The sequence below is a fragment of the Pituophis catenifer genome, unplaced genomic scaffold (assembly GCF_029215685.1).
Source record: "Pituophis catenifer annectens isolate HBS135680 unplaced genomic scaffold, rPitCat1.0.hap2 SCAF_10, whole genome shotgun sequence".
Lineage (NCBI taxonomy): Eukaryota > Metazoa > Chordata > Lepidosauria > Squamata > Colubridae > Pituophis > Pituophis catenifer.
The window spans coordinates 30,182,027-30,202,716 of NW_027256890.1; the positions used below are offsets into that span (position 1 = coordinate 30,182,027).

At 46.1% G+C, this 20,690-nt stretch overlaps 2 protein-coding genes across 2 annotated transcripts in view; one reads left to right on the forward strand and one right to left on the reverse strand.

The window, feature by feature from the left end:
- The window catches only part of NCSTN (nicastrin), a 36,281-nt gene extending 23,068 nt beyond the window's left edge, over positions 1-13,213 (reverse strand). The window contains exons 1-7 of the mRNA XM_070951006.1: positions 13,101-13,213; positions 10,018-10,122; positions 8,493-8,616; positions 6,837-6,955; positions 4,031-4,176; positions 3,088-3,238; positions 1,318-1,424 (exon numbers count right to left, since the gene is read on the reverse strand). Of these exons, the coding sequence (XP_070807107.1) occupies positions 1,318-1,424; positions 3,088-3,238; positions 4,031-4,176; positions 6,837-6,955; positions 8,493-8,616; positions 10,018-10,122; positions 13,101-13,212 (864 nt within the window). The 5' untranslated portion in view covers position 13,213. The remainder of the gene's footprint in view (positions 1-1,317; positions 1,425-3,087; positions 3,239-4,030; positions 4,177-6,836; positions 6,956-8,492; positions 8,617-10,017; positions 10,123-13,100) is intronic.
- A 234-nt stretch (positions 13,214-13,447) lies between these two features.
- COPA (COPI coat complex subunit alpha) overlaps positions 13,448-20,690 on the forward strand; it is a 62,058-nt gene continuing 54,815 nt past the window's right edge. Inside the window, exons 1-3 of the mRNA XM_070951304.1 lie at positions 13,448-13,532; positions 16,946-17,059; positions 18,694-18,767. Coding sequence (XP_070807405.1) covers positions 13,493-13,532; positions 16,946-17,059; positions 18,694-18,767 — 228 coding nt within the window. The 5' untranslated portion in view covers positions 13,448-13,492. The remainder of the gene's footprint in view (positions 13,533-16,945; positions 17,060-18,693; positions 18,768-20,690) is intronic.

Consider the following 20,690-nt stretch of genomic DNA (forward strand, 5'->3'; position numbering starts at 1 on the left):
ATAAACAAGAGGGCAGTCAAACTATTCTTCAAAGCACCAGAAGGAAGGACAAGAATTAATGGATCGAAACTCATCAAGGAGAGAAGCAATCTGGAACTAAGGAGAAATTGCCTGACAGTGAGAACAATTAACCAGTGGACCAGCTTGCCACCAGAAGTTGTGGGTGCTCCAACACTTTAAAGAAGAAATTGGAGAAACGTTTGTCCAGAATGGTGTAAAGTCCCCTGGTTGACTAAGGGGTTGAGCTAGACAACCTCCAAGGTCCCTTTCAATTCAGTTATTTTTCTGCTTGCTTTTTCAACTTAAAACACTGCCCTGCTCCACATTGGCTCGTTCTCGGCATAAAAAAAAAAAAGAAATACAGGCAGTCCCCAATTTACGACCACAATTGAGCCTAACATTTCTGTTATTCGGTGGGACATTTGTTAGGTAGGTTTTGCCCGTTTTTGCAATTCTTCTTGCCTCCGTTGTTAAGCGATTCACTGCAGTTAAGATGTGTGTCTTAACAACATGGGTTGTTAAGTGAATCTGGCTTTTCCCTGTTGACTCTGCTCACCAGAAGGTCGCCAAAGGGGATCACGTGACAGCCCCCCCCCAGGACTCTGCAATATGTCATCAATATGAACCCATTGCCAAGAGTGCGGATTGTGATCACGTGACCTGGGGGGGAGGGGCCTTAAGTGTGAAAAGCAGTCAGAAGTCACTTTTTTTCCAGTGCTGCTGTAACTTCGAAAGGTCACTAAACTGTTGTAAATTGAGGACTCTCTGCATGATGTTTATAATCTGCGTAATTTGTCATTTTAGGCCAGCCTTGCTCAATCTCGAGGAACTAGAAGTCCCACTTCCAGAATTCCTAAATCATGCTGTCTGGAGATTTCCGGGGGTGGGCTGTCTGGAAGGTGCCCAGGCTGCCAAAAACTATTTCGGGCGTTTTAAATTGACACCCTATTTCCACCTCCTTTTTGGAATCTGGCCTTCAAAGCAGTTCCAAGTAGGGGTAAAAAATACACCTTCCAAGTTATATTAAAACAAGGAAAAGAAAAACGAAGGAGCGCGATCATTTCATGCAAGAATTCCCGAATTCCCCAAGGCTGCCTTTGCTTCTCAATGCAGAAAAGAGGGGGCTTCCTGCTTTCTCTCAGCCCAGCCCACCTCACAGGGTTGTTGTTGTAGGAAACATAGGAAGAGGAAGGCGTATTAGATTGTGCTTGCTGCCTTGAATTGTTCACAAAAGAAATAAAGGCGGGATATAAATAATAAGTAAATGAAAGAAGAAAATTAAACTGGATTCCTCCGGCCCGGCCCAGCCACACTTACTCGAGAGGAAGCAATGATGACACTTTTCGGATCCAGCTTCTCCGAATTGTTCACCGGCCGCACCGTGCTCCAGACGTTATAATCGGCGAGAGGATCACAGACCACTTCTGAATAGAATAGAATTCTTTATTGGCCAAGTGTGGTTGGACACACAAGGAATTTGTCTTCGGTGCATAAACTCTCAGTGTACATAACAAAAAAGACATTCATCAAGAATCATAAGCTACAACACTTAGTGATAGTCATAGGATACTAAATAAGCAATCAAATCATACTAGCAAACTAAATAAAATAATATAAAGGGTAAAGATACAAGCAACAAGGTTACAGTCATAAGGAGATAAAGAGATAGGTAAAAGGAAAGCTGAGAAGAAGAATAGTAACACAGTCTTAGTGAATAGTTTGACAGTGTTGAGGGAATTATTTGTTGAGCAGAGTGATGGCGTTGGGGAAAAAACTGTCCTTGTGTCTAGTTGTTCTGGTGTGCAGTGCTCTATAGCCTCGTTTTGAGGGTAGGAGTTGAAGGAGTTTGTGTTCAGGATGTGAGGGGTCTGTAGATATTTTCACAGCCCTCTTTTGGATTCGTGCAGTATACAGGTCCTCCATGGAAGGCAGCGAGCATGACACCACTGCCCATTTCATGAGCCCGGGAAGTGCCACCCACCTAGCACCAGCCATGGGGGACTTGTGGGGCTCCACTTTAGCTCTTCAGCGAGAGTTTTGCCAGCTGCCCAGAGTGCCACAAGCAGAAAGGCCATCCGGAAATGCTGAAAACAGCCAGCTCGATCTTGTTCCCCAAAAGCCAGAAATCATGGCAAACAGGGTGCAGGGGTGCTTGACATACAACCACAACTGAGACTGGAACCTCTGTCACTAAGTGATGCGGTCATTAAGCGAGTCATGTCTGATTTTAAGGTTATTGTGCAGTGATTAAGTGAACTTGGCTTCCCTCATTGATTTTACTTGTTGGAAGCCAGAACAGAACAGAACAGAACAGAACAGAACAGAACAGAACAGAACAGAACGGTTATGGGAAGTTTACATATCTAATTCATCTCCGGCCCCAATTTGATCATCCTGGACATACTGATGTGTTCATGAAATGAGCTAAACCCTCAATTCAGATTAAGTTTTGGCATTCAGAGAATACACAATGCTGCACCAAATCAGCTGTACTATGGTTTAAGATGATGTCTTAGTTCATCCACAGGGAATCCAACAGTAGAGTTAGAATAAAACTACAGGGTTGGAATGGATCTTGGAGGTCTTCCAGTCCAGCCCCCTGCTCGAGCAGAAGAGCTTACGCCATTCCAGACACATGGCCGTCCAAGCTCTTCTTCAAAGCCTCCAGTGATGGAGCAGCCACAACTTCTGAACAACCCAACAATTCTGAACAACTTCCAATAACTTTGAAAGGTTGCTAAGTGCAATAGATAAGGCAGAATATCCCCAAGAATAGGGGTCTTCTAAGAAAGAATGGCTTGACTCAGGGCAGCCCCGGAATTTCGCTTCGACTTCCAGAGTCCCTCCAAGTGTGGTATGGAATTACAATTTAATACAACAGAAGAGAGACCTTCCTAAAACCACTGGCTGCAATCCTATAATCCCAATGAAACAATGCTAAAGCCAATTTCTGCCTAAGCTTCCCCACTCTAGGGAGTTCGCCCTCAGCATGCTTGGGCAGCCCTTGGTGCGAGGTAGGCTGGGCATTCTTGCCTTGAGTTCGAGGCCCGGCCCACCCCAACCTCCACCCTTCTGGGCTCACCTCACCTGGGTTGAGGCTGAAGGTGCTCTGAATGAGGCTGCGCCGCATACAAGTTACGGTGCTGGTGACGGCGTGCATGTGGGAGGACAGCTGCATGGCGCAGAGCGGGTACTCCGGCCCAGAACCGTTTTGAGGAGTGTTGTATTTCCGGTAGCACTAAGAAGCAAGCAGGGAGATTTCGATTGGTAGAAAAAGGCAGTTAAACACGCAATTAAGTATCAATTTAGTACAGGTAGTCCTTGACTTACGACCACAATCGAGCCCAAAATTTCTGTTGCTAAGCGAGACCATGGTTGAATTTGGCCCCATTCAACGACCTTTCTTGCCTCAGCTGTTAAGTGAATCTCTTGCAGTTGTTAAGTTAGCAACACGGTTGTTAAGTGAATCTGGTTTCCCTATGGACTTTGCTCACCAGAAGGTCGCAAAAGGGGATCACGTAACTCCAGGACAGTGCCACCGTCATAAATAGGAATCAGTTGCCAAGCTTCTGAATTGTGACCACGTGACCATGGAGATGCTGCAACCATTGTTCAGTGTGAAAAATGGTCATAAGTCATTTTTTTCAGTGCCATTGCAACAATAGCAATAGCAGTTAGACTTATATACCGCTTCACAGCCCTCTCTAAGCGGTTGACAGAGTCAGCCTCTTGCCCCCAACAATCTGGCTCCTCATTTTACCCACCTCGGAAGGACAGAAGGCTGAGTCAACCTGGAGCCTGGGGAGATTCAAACTTCCAAATTGCAGGCAGCCGGCAGACAGCAGGAGCCGCCTGCGGTACTGCACTCTAACCACTGGGCCCATTGTAACTTCAAACAGTCACCAAACAAACTCTTCTAAGTTGAGGACTACCTATACTAACTTCGATACTTTAATTGCCTGCTTTAAAACATTCCCCCCGTCCATCCTGCTGCAGGGAAGTTGGCCAGTGTTTCCACGAAATCCAGTACCTGCTTGATAACCTCACTTTCGTTTCCATCTTGAAGGAGGAAGATGGGGAAGCCGAAGTCCAGGTACGAGAGGCTGTTCCCCAGGTAGTTCCACTTGGTCACGCTGCAGTGGGCGTACTCTGGGCCGTAGCTGCTGTTGTAGACCCCTGAAGGAAGGAGAGGAGAGGCAGAGGAGGGGGGTTAACCCGTGAAATCACGGTCGCCTGAAAAACAGCTTCCGGGACAAGGAGAGCCGTCTGTGCCCAGATGTGGAAATCATGGCCTGGCTCTGAGCTAGGAAGGTTTCCCGAAAAGACTTCTCCACGTTTGACTGAAAAATTAAGTCAAGTCTCAGGGAGGGCCAGTAAAAGGAATTAAAAGTCAGGGGCTGTGAAGAAAAAAGAGGAATGGGCAGAAGTGGGAGTGGAAAGGAAGTAGGAAAACTGGGAAAGGGGCAGGAATCAAAGCAAGCGGAGACCATTGAAACCAAAGCCTGCTAGTGGCACCCACGGCTACAGGCATCACTCGGAAGGCAGCAGAGCCCAGAACAAAGTGAGGTTACGGTTGCAGACCTCGGGTTTCCTGCATAGGAATGATAAACACCTGCTCTTCACCGGATCTTTTTTCCCCTTCTGCCTAAATTTTGTGTCTTTTATAATATTTTTATTATTATTTTTTTAATATTAATAACAGGGGATGGGAGGGAGGGAAGAAAGAGAAAGAGAGAAAGAAAAGGGAGAAAGATGGAGGAAGGAAGGAAGGGAGAGAAAGAAAAAGGAAGGAGAAAGACAGAAAGGAAGGAAAAGAGGAAGGAAAGGGGAGGGAGGAGAGATAGGGAGAAAGGAAGGAGAAAGAAGGAAGGAAGGAGAAAGAGACGGAGGGAGGAAGGAAATATTGTCAATCATGCTGTGTCTTCTGTAGCTGGGATACTTTCCTGCGGTGCCCTTAACATTCCTCCAAATTAGTGTGACTCTATTCCTACATGCAACACCAACATCATGTGCCTTAAACAATGGCGCTGTTTGTGGCCTTTCACAGCAGAGGGAGAACAAGAGCCCCCTTGTTGTTTTCTGTCTTTTTTTTCCAGGCTCCCATTCCCAACTGCCTGACTCTCTGCCCACCAGGCTTCCTCACGCATCCCTGAGCCTCTTCTGGCATCCTAAACCTCCGCAGCCCTCCAAACAACACGAGGAGAAATGGACACGGTCTTAAAAGAAATCCCAAGCGTTTCTCAATGGGTTCGATTCCTCTTAGCAGCAGCAACACTTTTTCAGCCCAAATCTCTGCAAAAGAAGGACCTTTCTCACTTTCTCAGCTGAAGAATATAAAATGCCAATGAAAATAATAGGAAAGTGGCGAAAGGAAGGAGAGAGAAATGGGAAGAAGTAAAGCATCGACTTCCAAGTGTTTTTTAGCACAGTAAAATGCAGAATAGAATTACAGGCTTTTACTTTCCCAGCTTACAGAAGACCGGCCATTTCTATAAAAGCAGATTAACAGTAAAACCCAACACCCCCCCCCCCCCCAAATTCTGGAGCACAAAGTCCAGGAAGCAGTTTCCAGGTAGAAACAAAGCTGGGTGTCTGCTTTTCTCTAAATCAGGCAACCCTGGCAATTTTAAGACCTGTGGACTTCAATTCCCAGAATTCCTCGGCCAGCCCTGATGGCTGGGGAATTCTGGGAGCTGAAGTTCATGAACACTGGGCCCTACCTAAGAAAATGAAATTCAATGTAGAGAAAAGTAAAGTCCTACACTTAGGTAAGAAAAACCTAACGTGCACATACAGACTGGGTGAAACCAGGCTTCAGACCAGTGACTGTGAGAGGGATCTTGGGAGTCTTAGTGGGCAATCAGCTAAATAGGAGCCAGCCGTGTGCAGCGGCAGCCAAAAAAGCCCATGCAATCCTAAAATGCATTAACAGAGGGATACAATCAAGATCAAGGGAGGTCCTAATACCACTCTATAAAGCCTCAGTAAAGCCACACCTAGAGTCCTGCATCCAGTTTTGGTCACCACACTATAAAAAAGAGGTTGAGACTCTAGAAAGAGTGCAGAGAAGAGCAACCAGGATGATGAGGGGACTGGAGGATAAAACCTATGATGAATGATCGCAGGAGTTGGGGTATGTCTAGTCCAGTGAAGAGAAGGACCAGGGGAGACAGGAGAGCATCTTCTAGTACTTGAAGGGCTGCCCCAGAGAGGAGGGGGGGGGTGTCAAGCTATTCTCCAAAGCACCTGAAGGCCAGATAAGGAATAATGGATGGAAACTGACCAGGGAGAGATTCAACCTGGAAATAAGGACAAATTTTCTGACAGTGAGAGCGATCAACCCATGGAAGAAAAGCTGCCTTCGGAAGTTCTGGGAGCTTCACTGGAGAGATGAACTGCCACCTCTCAGAAATGGTGTAGGGTGGGGGGTTGGACTAAATGACCTCCCATATCCCTTCCAACTCAGTTATTCTATATTCAATGGAACAGAAGTTGCCTTCAGAAGTTGTGGGAGCTTCATTACTGGAGGTTTTCAAGAAGAGACTGGACTGCCATCTGTCAGAAATGGTGTAGGGTCTCCTGCTTGAGCAGGGGTTAGACTAGATGACCTACGAGGTACCTTCTAACTGTTAATCTAATCTAATCTAATCTAATCTAATCTAATCTAATCTAATCTAATCTAATCTAATCTAATTGTATCATTTAAAGAAAATCCATTTAAAGAAGCATTTAGAGTCCATTAAGGGACTGCTCTCCTTGAGTTGGATCAGAAGTCAGCCAGCCCAGAGCCCACCCAGGGAAGGGCCCAGAGAGACCAAAGCTGGCTTCCTCCTCACCGTAGCCATCATTGGGACACTGAAGACCAGGAGAAAAGCCTTCGGCTGGGCTGGTCTCGGAGACGGCCACAGCCACGCCTGCGATCCGAGTGCTGCCCTTCAGTTTCTCCATCACCTGCCTGTTAAAAAGAACCACGTTGTGAAAAGATATAACTGTACGGTGTTGCACGTAGTCCTCGACTTACAACAGTTCATTTTAGTGTAACTTATTCAAAGGTACAACAGCACTGGAAAAAAGGGACCTATGGCTGTTTTTCAGTTACAACTTTGGCGTCACCCCCACGGCCACGTGATCAGAATTCAGGCACTTGGCGACGGATTCATATTTATGACGGTCACTGTGTCCCCTTTTGCGACCTTCTGACAAGCAAAGTCAATGGGGAAGCCAGATTCGCTTTACAACTGTGTTACTTGCTTAACAATGGCAGTGATTCACTTAACAGCGGTGGCGAGAAAAGTTGTAAAATGGGGCAAAACTCACTTAACAATGGTCTCACTCAACAACAGAAATTTTGGACTCAATTGTGGTCGTAACTCGAGGACCGCCTGTATTTATCGGCTACCATAGCACCAAGGGGGTGAAAGATAACAACGCAGAATTGTTTTCCATAAACGTGGAATAAATCACAGGTTTCCAAGTGTTTCTTCCATCTTTGACTTTTGCCCAGCAGCGTTTTCAAGGGACTGGAAAGAGAGAATTGGTGCCCACGCAGGTAGTCCTTGACTTACAGCCTGTTTAGTGATTGTTGGAAGAGCCCTGAAAAATGTGACTTATGACCGTTTTGTCACACTTAACGGCCGTCGCAGCATCCTTATGGTCACGCAATCCAAATTCGGATGCTTGGCAACTGGTGCGTATTTTATGACGGTTGTCTTGTTAGCAACAGAAATGTTGGGCTTGATTGTGGTTGTAAGTCGAGGGCCACCTGTATACCCAGTTCTCACACTTACGACCTTCGTAGCATTCCCCATGGTCACGGGATCAAAATTCGGGCACTTGGCAATCAGCAGGCATTCAAGGCAGCATCCCGGGGTCACGTGATCGCCACTTGTGACCTTCCCAGCCGACTTCCAACAACAAAGTCAAGGGGGGGAATGGATTCGCTTAACAACCTTGTGACCTGCTTAACAACCGCAGCGGTTTGCTTAACAAAGGTGGCAAAAAAGATGGTAAAATTGGATGCGGCTCACTTCATGACCGCCTCACTTAGCAGTGGAAATTCTGGTCCCAAATGTGGGCATAAAGCAAGGACGACTTGTATCTTGTATGCTGCATCCTAAAAGGGCAGCAGCTGAACTCAACTATTCAGCGACGCCAAGCCCAGATTTGTGGCTTGTATTCACCCCAAAGCGTGGCAGAGCCCAGCTAAGAAATCGGGAGAGAGCTCTGTTCATTTATCGCAGGCGTCTGCTTGGAAAAGTAGAAGAACACAAAGAGAAGTTCTTCAACCAAAACAGCAGGTGTCAAGGGATAAGAAGCCAAGTTTTTCTTTACAGCTGGCAAGTATCTCCTGGGGCTGAGAGTCTGAAGTCAAATGATGTGTTTGGTCACTGGGTACCAGAAGAGCATCTGGCCAGATGTTTTCTGCAGAAGCTGCAGATTCAGGGGAAAATGGTGGCTTTTTTGTGGGTGGGAAGAGGGAAATTCCCACTTACCCTGTAAAAAGCTTCCCATCCAGCAGTACCATGTAAGGGGAGTGGAGGCCATCTGACAGCACCCACTTCAGGTCAGATTCCTTCTCTGCCACGTGGATGACTCCGGTGTCTCCGAACATAGAGGCTGTGAGGATAGAGAGGCCGAGGACATTGGGGGGGGGGGGAACAAATGACACACCCCACACCCAGAACCAGCAGCCTCTGAACCAACAGTTCCCTCCTTCCAGAACAAGTTCTATAGCACCCAGAGCCATTTCGCGATGGAGAGGCCTCTTTTCAGGGTCCTACAAGCTTAAGGCACTCATGTATTGCCCCACATGGCAGTCTCCCCAAACTTGGCCAATTGTCCCCATTTAGGGGCGAAGGATAAAATAGCTGCCCTTAGCTTCTGCAAATATTAAGACACCCATTTGGTTTTTGAATACAAATCCAGAAAATGAACCACGGTTGTTGGTACCACCCCTTTTATCGATGTGGCACCGTCCCAGCTATAACCCAATCACCCTCTGAGCCCCTGAATGACTAAATAAAGACTGGTTTTGTCCAGCCCCAAACAATACAGTATCTTGAAGACTGTCTGGGCAGTGGTGGAGTTCAATTTTTTTAACTACCGGTTCTGTGGGTGTGGCTTGGTGGGCATGGCAGGGAAAGGGTACTGCAAAATCTCCATTCCTTCCCCACTCTGGGGCCAGCCAGAGGTGGTATTTGCTGGTTCTCTGAACTATTCAAAATTTCCACTACCGGTTCTCCAGAACCTGTCAGAACCTGCTGGATTTCACCCGTTTCTGGGGATGACCTCTCTATCTCCACTCCTGCACCCCTCTACAAACACGCTTCTAAAACTCGGCAAATTTTCACTACAAAACATTTTACAGGTGGTTCTTGCCTTAGAACTATTTGTTTAGCAACCATACAAAGTTACAACGTCCCTGAAAAAAGTGACATGGTATCCCCCCATGGTCACGCGATCAAAATTCAGATGTTTGGCAACTGGTTCATATTTATGACGGTCTCTGTGTCCCGGGGTCATGTGATCCCCTTTTGCGACCTTCTTGACAAGCAAAGTCAACGGGGAAGCCAGATTCACTTAACAACCGGCTCACTATCTTAACAACTGCAGTTGTTAAGTGCAGTTGTGCAACTTCACAACTGTGGCAAGAAAGGTCATAAAAAGAGAACAGAAGCACTGAGGTCATACATTGGCTCAGTGTTTTGGAACTGTGTTGGCATGACGTAGAGCAGGGCCCTCCAACCTTGGCATCTTTAAGACTTGTGGACTTCAATTCCCAGAGTTCCTCAGCATAGCATAGTTGACTGGAGAATTCTGGGAGTTGAAGTTCACAAGTCTTAAAGATGCCAAGGTTGGAGACCCTTGACGTAGAGGGCTCTGGGGACCAGCAAAACGGGTTTGGAGCTGCAGGTAGCCTACCTGTGGCCCACACCTGCCTGGCCTATTTACTAGATATGGGTGACTGGGAGTTTCCCCCCCCCCCCTGCAGAAATATTCCTTCAACACAGCACTCACACTGGCAGCCTATTTGATGAGTGGCATTCAGGAGACGGACGCAGGTGGCTGTTCTGTTCAGCGGGATGTAGATTTTCGTCTCCACAGAATTGCACCAGCCTGAACCTGTACAAAAAAAGTGATGGATTTAATGGGATTTTTGTGTTTTTTAGAAAAAAGAAAAAAAAAAGGCCTAGAAAACAGGAATATCCTGCTCTGGTGCTGGCAAGGCAGACCAGATTGACCAAGGTTCATGCAGGCTTGGTGGATTTCAACTGCCAGCATTTTTAGCAGCTGAATGCAAAGTCCAATGCCTTGCCCTAGGCCCAACCTCCATTCCTTAGTGAGTTTGAAGCAAGGAGATGGGTGGAAGGAAAGGTCCAGGCGGGGTGGAGGTGGAAGGGAAAATAGGACAGCCATGTAAAGAAAAGTATCACCAGCATAAATACATTAGTTGCAGTCATTTGGCTAAGGGAGACTTCGGCTTTAAGTCACCATTAAACCTCGTTTCATAACTCTCTGGCTCCAAATTGAGCAATGAAGGTTTCTGAGATTCTGCCCAGATTGGAGGCATAAAACTGGAACTGAATCGGAGGGGAGAAATGCTTCCCTGGAATTTCCTCCATGCATGTATCAAAACAACTGAGTGCAGTACAAATACCCCAAGTTGTGCAAATTGTAACTGACACCAGCTGCCTTTTCCTCATTATTTACATTCTACTTAGAGTATTAAGTACAGTATTAAGACTCACTATTTACATTCTACTTACAGTATTAAGGCCATCTCTTTACAAAAAAAGAAAGTTAAACCTCAGTCTGTTACCAAGATACAAGTTTGTGCTCAACCAATTTTCCTTTATCTTCCTCCTAAGAGAAAATGAATGTTAGAGCAAAGGTCTCCAATCTTGGCAACTTTAAGACTTGTGGACTTCAACTCCCAGAGCAAAGCTGGCTGAGGAACTCTGGGAGTTGAAGTCCACAAGTCTTAAAGTTGCCAAGGTCGGAGAGCCCTGTTTTAGAGTACTTCCCTAAGATACTGAAGCTAGGAAACCTCTCCTCTCCCCCACTGGGTCCTTATGATGATAAATAGAAATGGAGGTGGCTCTAATCGCTATCATCACCTCCCTATTACATCACAGTAAATTCCTGGGAAGAAAGGATATAATACAATAATAAAAATCATATTAAAAATGAGCCCATGTTTATAAACTCAGTAAAAGTCCACATATTGCAAGGAGACCATTTGCAAATACAACAGCAAATCTGGACCCAAAAAGAAAAAAAAAAAAAGAAGAGGAGGGGCACTGCTAAAGACCATTATTTTTATCCCATCTTTATTAGTTTATAAGTAACTCAAGGTAGTGAACCTACTGCAGAGAATACTGTTTCATCCTTTCTCCACAATAACAACAACCCTGTGATATACCCTCTCAACCCACTGGCTTGAGAGGGTATATCAGGCTCAAGCTTTCATGTCTAAGGCAGAACTAGAAGTCACCGTCTCCTAGTTTCTAGGCAAGCACATGACCAACAAACAGCAACAGAACCATTACACGCAGCTCCAATTTGCACTTGAGAAAGCGACAAGCCAGCCTTGGTCACAAAGCGGACCCTGAATGGAGATGCTACCCAAAGCCAAGCGTCCCAGGTTGGGCATAACTCTGTCCTCCATCAAATCTCCCAGAGACCTTGCTGTCCCTCAGATACCCAAACCTACGTCTCTTTCTGAAGTTTCCATAGAGCTAACTTCCAACTGGTGCCCTCCTTACCAGTTGGACTCCAGCTTGGCTAATCCTGAACAGCACAAATCCAAGCTCTTCTCTACTGAAATTCTTGAAAGCCTGACATCAGTAAAGACTCCAAATCCCATCAGCCCGGATGAAAGTGCCTTATCTTTGCACAAAGCCCTTGGGAGGGGGGGTTGTCTGATTTTTGACTTAGGGTCAACGGCCAACTAACCCTTTGCTTGTTATCCATCCATCTATCCAACCATTCATCTCCTATCTAATTTAACCTATCATCTCTAAAACCTCTCTAACACATATCCATATCTATCATCTAGCTATCTATGTATCTATGTATCTATCTATCTATCTACTATCTATCCATCTATGACTCTCACCCTGGTCATCACTTCTTTACCCACCTACCATCGGGCAAACCCAAACAGGCTGAAGAACAGTTTTTATCCGTGGGCTGTCAGACTCCTGAATGAGAAATAACATCATAACTATGCAGTATGATGGACTGCAAGGCCGGTGCAATGTGTAACGTGTTCACACAGGTGCAATAGGACCGGGTAGTTTGTTAATATGATTTATTGGGTTAGGGATTTTCACCGTGAGTTGTATTGTGTTGGGGGGAGGTGCAGTGAGGGAGCTCAACCAATCTCATTGCACATATGTTGTGCACTGACAAAGATTTGAATTGAATTGAATCTATCCATCTATCTATCTATCTATCCATTATCATCTATTATCTATTATCTATCATCTATCCATTATCTATCTATCTATCATCTAACTACTCCTATCATCTCTAAAACCTCTATTATTTACCATCTATGTATTTATCAATTATCTATTATCTATTTACCAAATCTATCAATCTGGCGATCTTCCTAGCTAGCTATATCATCTTTTTACCTCTCAGATTATCTATCTAATCTATCATCCGTCTCTCCATCCCTTTTCTTTCTCTCTATCCAGCTAGGCAGCCATCAGAGTCTTCTTCTCCCATCTTATTCACCTTATAAGTAGCCTGAAGGTGTAAACACGTGGAATACTCCCCCCTCCTTTCCCTCCCCCTCCCACCCACAACAGCCCTGCGAGGTAGGCTGGCCCGAGGGTGTGTGTGTGTGTGTGTGTGAGAGAGAGAGAGAGAGAGAGAGAGAGAGAGGAGGACTGGTCCAAAGTCACCGTTTGCCCCCTAGAACCAGACCCCGTAGAGACCCTCGCTCGTTGCCTTGTTCAACAGCCAGACCGCTCCGGCTGTGCATCATGGGAGCTGGAGTGCAGCCCCTCCGGAGGGCAACTGCTCCGCCACCCAGAGTCCCGGCCCTCCGGGGCCCCCCATTCCGTCCCACCAGGCCCGGGTCGCCTCACCGGGCGCCAGGGCGCACAGGACGATCCCGCGAAGGAGCCACAGCCTCGCCGCCGCCTTCATCCTCCGGCCGCTGCAAGGGGCCACTTCCTCCTCTTCTTCAACAGCCGCCATCTTGCCGGCAACTTCCGCTTCCTCTCCGAGTGGGCTCTCTAGGGCGGCGGGCGCTTCTCTATGGTCCCGGGCGGCGGTTCTTTCCGGTTCCCGTGAGAAGAGCGTCGGCTTGGCGGTCTTCCTCCTCCTCCTCCTCCTCCCGCTAGGGGCCGCAGAGCCGCGCCGCTCTTTCCCCCGTCGCTGGTCCCTAGCCGGAAGCGGAAGTGGGGGAGTGAGCGCCGTCCGGGCAGCGGTGACGTGGAGGCGGCGGCAGCTGAGGAGGCGACGGGGCGCTGCGGAGATGCTCACCAAGTTCGAGACCAAATCAGCCCGCGTGAAAGGTAGGCCGAGCGTCCGAGGGGTGGCCTGAGCGGCGTTAGGACGGAGGTCTCCCACTGGCTTGGAAAACCGCTATGGGGGTCCCAATCAGGGCCCTGCGGGAGGGACCGTTGAACCCTGAATTAGGACTCTCCTTTTATCTTCGGGTATTCCAGGGTTTGAAGATGGGTGGACTACAACTCCCAGAATCCTTCAGCCTGCATGCTTTAAAATGGGTGGACTACAACTCCCAGAATCCCCCAGCCTGCGTGCATTAAGATGGGTAGACTACAACTCCCAGAATCCCCCAGCCTGCATGCTTTAAAATGGGTGGACTACAACTCCCAGAATCCCCCAGGCAGCTATGCTGCAAAAAGGGTGGACTACAACTCCCAGAATCCCCCAGCCTGCATGCATTAAGATGGGTGGACTACAACTCCCAGAATCCCCCAGCCTGCATGCTTTAAAATGGGTGGATTTCAACTCCCAGAATCCCCCAGGCAGCTATGCTGCAAAAAGGGTGGACTACAACTCCCAGAATCCCCCAGCCTGCATGCATTAAGATGGGTGGACTACAACTCCAGAATCCCTCAGCCTGCATGCTTTAAAATGGGTGGATTTCAACTCCCAGAATCCCCCAGGCAGCTATGCTGCAAAAAGGGTGGACTACAACTCCCAGAATCCCCCAGCCTGCATGCATTAAGATGGGTGGACTACAACTCCAGAATCCCCTAGCCTGCATGCTTTAAAATGGGTGGATTTCAACTCCCAGAATCCTCCAGGCAGCTGCTGCAAAAAAAGGTGGACTACAACTCCCAGAATCCTCCAGATAGCTGTGCTGGCTGGGGGAATTCTGGGAATTGCAGTCCACCCATCTTCAAGGAGCCCAGCTGGAGAAAGACTGGGTTATTCAGGTTAAATCTCCCCGTTCCCCTCCCCAGAGGGCTCCGGAAGGCTAGCTGCAACAGAGCAATGAACAAAGCATCAAAATCATCTAAAGCAGGTTTTACAGAGGATTGGAAACCCCTAAGCTTCATGCATAGAAAGGTTTTGTGGGAGGAGGGTTTTGTAGTCAGAAGGCCGCGTTCTTGGTTGAGTTTCCCAAGGCCAAAATGTTGCTTTTGTGCATATGGATTCAATAAATGCCTAGCATGGTAAAACCTTTATTTTCGTCAATGTCTATTGCCGCTGATGTGGCAGCTTATAATGGCAAAACTATACAACCATTAAAACATTGAAAAACATTAAATAAATTAATAAAGTGTTCCTGCTTTTTTTTTTTTTTTAATTTGATTTATATGCCGCCCTTCTCCGGAGACTCAGGGCGGCTTACAATGCGCTAAGCAATAGCCTTCATTCTTTTGTATATTTATACAAAGTCAGCTTATTGCCCCCACAACTGGGTCCTCAATTTACCTACCTTAGAAAGGATGGAAGGCTGAGTCAACCTTGAGCCTTGGCGAGATTCGAACCCTGCAGTAATTGCAGGCAGCTGTTCTTAATAACAGGGTGCTTTAGACCACTGTACTACCAAGGCTCTTCTTTGACACCTGCTTCCACAGGTGTCAAAGTAGGTGGAAAGTTATGGGGGTTTGGGGCATCAAACATATCTGTAGACTGAAGACACTAATTTTGCAAAGATACTGTCAGCCGTCCCAACGTGGCTAGCTAGCAAGAGGCCATGGCTACAAGGAGTGTACTTTACTAAGCAAATTGGTTACAATATAGCCCAGGGGTCTGCAACCTTAAATACTCAAAGAGCCATTTGGACCCCTTTCCCACAGAACAGAACATACCGGGAGCCACAAAACCTGGGTGGGTGTGGCCAACTCGATGTCACTCACTTCCACCAGTCACATGACACCGTAGCTATGCCTACCCAGCCAGTCATTAGGGCAGAGAACCAGTTGTTAAAAAACACCAGGAACCACAAAATCATTTTGACATATCTCTCTCTCCCTTCTCTCCCTCCCTCTCTCCCCCTCTCTCTGTATCTCCCTGTCTCTGCCCTGGCCACTTCTCCACCCCCCACCGTCGCCCTTACCTTCTCAGGCCAGGCGAGGAGTGACTGGGAGGGGAGGGCGAGGAGCAGAGCCAGCCAGTGGTGGGATCACCTGACAGGGAGCCACAGCTGAGGGCCAAAGAGCCACATGTGGCTCCAGAGCCACAGGTTGCTGACCCCTGGCATAGCCTAAAGGTTCCTGCCCAAAAGCATCTGGTTCACTTTTCCATTTCTCCCCCCTTAGTTATCTGTTGCTGTTAATCACATTCAGACAGATTGTTTTGGTAACAGTCCCTGGCTTGGCAGGCAAGATAGTGTTGCATTCCGTGATGTGACCTTGGAACTGTTGGTGGCTCTCGCAGGATGGCACGAGTGATTTCGATTATGGCAGACTGGCATGTAGCAAAGCCTAGCTTGCAGGTTGACAAATATGCCCTGATGGAGAGTTAAAGAATTCTTATAACTGGATTCACAAACTATACGAGATCTGTTGCTCCCCACCTGACCTGTGTTGTGGGAATTCAACCTCAGTCAAGACTTGGCACAGATTATAGGAAATGCCAGTACTGTATTAACAGATGCAAGGCTCTTAACCCTTTGGATCCAAGCTGGAAAGATAGATTAGTATCTCTTTATCTATGCATAAGAGAGGTCTCCCATGGATACAAGGTAAAAAAACCCACTTTATATACAGGTCACTTTATATAGAGTTCAAAGTTGCGTACAGATCTTGCCTCTGGCCATCTTCAGATCTTGGAGTATAGTTCTTATCAGAATGTCGCATTCTTGCTTGTTATTTCAAAGAACTAGAATCATTAATCAAAGGTGCTGCTAGCTACTGAAAAGAGCAGCACCCCTCTCCTGCTCCCATCAGGTTTCTTCTCTTTCTTCATAGAAAAGTTGTATGTTTATCCTTGGCTTACCACCACTCATTTAGTGACCCCTCAAAGTTAGAACAGAGCCGCCCCCAAAGGTGCTTCTGACCTGTTTCTGATGTCCAGAGGACCCCCCCCCCCCCACTCACATAGAGAGTTACGAAGGTGCTTGACAACCAGCCTGCATTTATAGCTGTTTGCATACAATTATGGTCCAATAATTATGCTTTTATGATATTTTTGCTCAAAACCAGCATTTTCTTCTGGTTTTCAGCAAAAATGGCCCATTGCAAACAATGGATTCACTTTACCATCATGGCGGCCGCTTAGCAAGTCAACCCTGCTGCAAAACAGGTCATTAAAAATGGGTCCAGTCATGTGACCCCACGTTGCGACCATCACAAATTACGACTCTAGTGGGAAGGCTCCATTACGATCATAAGTCAAGGACTACCTGTACTTTATATTAAATGTTGTACAGGTTTTCTGCGTGCATGTGGGAGATAAAGACAGCAGCCGACTTCCAAGTAACAAGTATTGTTTTCACCTCTGTTTTCAGGGCTGAGCTTCCATCCTAAGAGGCCTTGGATCCTCACGAGTTTGCACAATGGAGTGATCCAGCTCTGGGACTATCGGATGTGCACCCTCATTGACAAATTCGACGAACATGATGGTAAGCACTGGCTGTGTGCATGTAAGCCGGGCCGCTTGCCTGTAAAACGTGAGAGGCTGCCCTAAATTTGCCATGCAACAAATACATTGCATGTTTTGCTATTGGGGACCTCATTTTCTTTTTTCAGTAGCTTTTCAGTAGCAATATCGTTGCTTCCAATTCTCTCTTCTTCTTCTTTTTTTTTTTGTATTTTAATTTACTGATAATCTTTTTAGTGTAAGAAAGGAACAGAAGCCAGACTCCTTATGGATTGGAATAGTACCGTATTTTTCGAAGTATAAGACACACCTACCTTTTTTAGTGAGGAAAAGAAGAAAAAGAAATCTCCCTCTGCTTCTGAGCAATTTTGCCTCCTTCCAGCAAACAGGAAACAGCCTGCTTTACTTTCATTTTCGTTTTCAGCAAAGCACAAGGAAAAAAAATCTGCTCCAGCAATTTACCTCTTTGCAGCAAGCTGCAGAGCCCTGCGCAAAACAGCTGAGAGCAAAACAGCTGAGAGTTGGGAGGCCGATCCAATCAACTTGTGCTAATTAGGCTGTGCTGAAGCTGAAAGGAGCTGTTTCTTCTTGTTTGCTTGCAAAGAGGTAAACCGCTGGGAGGCAGAGGCCAAAGGGTGGGGGCCACTGGGTGGGAGGGGCTACATTCGGTGTATAAGATGCACCTAAATTTTCACCCCCTTTTAGGGGGGGGGGAAGGTGCGTCTTATACTCCAAAAAATACGGTATATAAACTTTGATAAATAATAAATACTTTATAAATAAATACTTTAGCTTTTTGTTATTTTTTGGGTATACCACTGACAACCAGAATTGATCAAACCAGTGAAAAACCTAATCACAGCCCAGAGTTCTGTTTATGATAGATTTTGTTAAAAAGCCAAATTTAACAGCTCTTCTAAATTCATTAATTAAGGAAATTTATATGGGCATCTAATTCATAGTGACTCCAGACACATCCAAAAATAAAATCCCCAATACAAAACCTGATGAACCCAATGAACATAACATAATAGAGTTGTAGATAGTTAAGAGCCATGGTGGCACAGTGGTTAGAATGCAGTACTGCAGGCTACTGCTGCCTGCAATTTGGCAGTTCGAATCTCACCAGGCTCAGGGTTGACTCAACCATCTGAGGTGGGTAAAATGAGGACCGCTTAGAGAAGGCTGTAAAGCGGTTTATAAGTGTAAGTGCTATTGCTAGATAATCTGATTTTAAGAGGAACTTTTTGCAAGCTATTTTAAAGATGAAGGCTGCTCTTTGGGCCCCATAAATGACCCCACCCCCCAGAATAGGGAGCTGACATCAGCCTGCCTTGCTGGATCTTATTGGACGGGATCAAGTCTGGCTAAGATTGAGTCTGCAGAACTGGAGAAGTAAACTACTGTAAGCAAAGAAGATCCTGTAATAGATGAGTTTCATTCTTCTTTATTGAGTTTCATTCAGCAGAGAGAAGGAGTGAGCAAGACGATGCCAGAAGAAAAGAAAAATCACAAGATCACAATAACAAGGGGGAGAATATTGCTATTGTAAGATTAAGCTAAGCAATTTTTTCCCTTCATAGAGAAAACAGTGAAAAGTTTTATCGCATCCCTTGATTCCTCGGTGACTCTGAGTATTTTATGTTTGCCTTCTAGGACCTGTCAGGGGGATCGATTTCCACAAGCAACAGCCGCTCTTCGTCTCTGGAGGGGATGACTATAAAATCAAGGTAATTTTAGGTGGGGGCAGTTGTTGGGGTTGGGATGGTTTACGAGGGGATGGAGAATTCTTTAAAAATCAGTTGAAAGAAAACAGGATGGTGGCCTGAAGAAACAGAAGCTGTGGTGGCGCAGTGGTTAGAATGCAGGATTGCAGGCTGAGTCCGCCGACTGCCAGCAGTTCGATCCTGACCGGCTCAAGGTTGACTCAGCCTTCCGTCCTCCCGAGGTAGATAAAAAGAGGACTCAGATTGTTGGGGGAAATAGACTGACTCTGTAAACCACTTAGAGAGGGCTGTGAAACACTGTGAAGCGGGATATAAGTCTAAGGGCTATTGCTATTTCTGATCGACCCCCTAAGTTGACCAATTCAGCTGCTGTTTTCCCTTGAGTACAGGTAATCCTCAGTTTATAACAGTTCATTTAGTGACCATTCAGAGTTAACATTGACACTGACAAAAGTGAGATGACCATTTTTCACATGACCGTTGCTGCATCCCAATAACCATATGATCAAAATTCAGATGCTTAGCAACGGGCTCGTACTTATGACGATTGCAGTGTCCCTGGATCATGAGAATCCCCTTTTGCGACCTTCTGACAAAGTCAATGAGGAAGCCAGATTCACTTAATAATGGTGTTACTAACTGCAGTGGTTCGTTTAACAACTGTGGCAAGAAAGGTGGTAAAACGGTAAAATTCACTTAGCAATCTCTTTTCCTTAGCCATGGAAATTTCATGGTCAATTGTGGTCGTAAAGCAAGGACTACCCTGTTTCCCCAAAAATAGGACATCCTCTGATAATAAGCCCAATTGGGCTTTTGAACGCATGCGCTAAAATAACCCCCCGAAAATAAGGCCTCCCCAAAAATATTTAAATACAGAGCTGGAAATCAGGTAAGATGGCAAGAGGAGCCCCATCTTGCTCCATGTGCCCCAAAATAATATAGACCTCCCCGAAAATGAGGGCAAGCACTTATTTTGGGGTTCAAAAAAATATAAGACAGGGTCTTATTTTTGGGAAAACACGGTACATGTATCCACAAAGTACATGTATCCACAAAGATTGAGACAGGTATGTAAGGAGGAAGTGTAGGTAGAACATTTCTTGAGGGACTGTGTGGAATCATGTGATATCTATAATTATTTTTTGGAGTATAGGACACACTTTTTCCCCCCTAAAAGAGGATGAAAATTTGGGTGCATCTTATACACCAAATGTAGCCAAAAATGTGAGGCACAGAGGCAGTGATGGTCTGTGGCCATTGCTGCAGCCTGGAACAGCTGATTGGGGGTATTCTGGGAGGCCGATCCAACCGCCAATCAGCTGCTTGTGCTGAATCAGGCTGCAATAATGTGCTGAAACAGACCTGGCTGTTTGCTGCTTCTGCAAGGACTCAGAGTTTGCAGCAGCAATCGCATCCAGAAAGCACACACAAGTAACTGATTCAGCAGGATTCAATACCTTCTCTTTATGTATAATATACAGTTGCAAGAAAAAGTATGTGAACCCCTTGGGATTACGTGGAGTTTTGCATGAATTGGTCATAAAATGTGCTCTGAACTTCATCTAAGAAAAACACTATAGAAAAACACAGTCTGCTTAAAATAATGCTACACAAACATTAGGTGTTGCCATGGTTTAATTGAACATAACATGTAAGCATTCACAGTGCAGGGAGGAAAAAGTATGTGAACCTTTGGACTTAATAACTGGTTGACCCTCCTTTGGCAGCAATAACCTCAACCAAACGTTTCCTGTAGTTGCAGATCAGACCTGCACAACGATCTGGAGTAATTTTGGACCACTCCTCTTCACAAAACTGTTTCAGTGTAGCAATATTCTTGGGATGTCTGGTGTGAATCGCTCTCTTAAGGTCATGCCACAGCATTTCAATTGAAGGTCAGGACTCTGACAGGGCCACTCCAGAAGG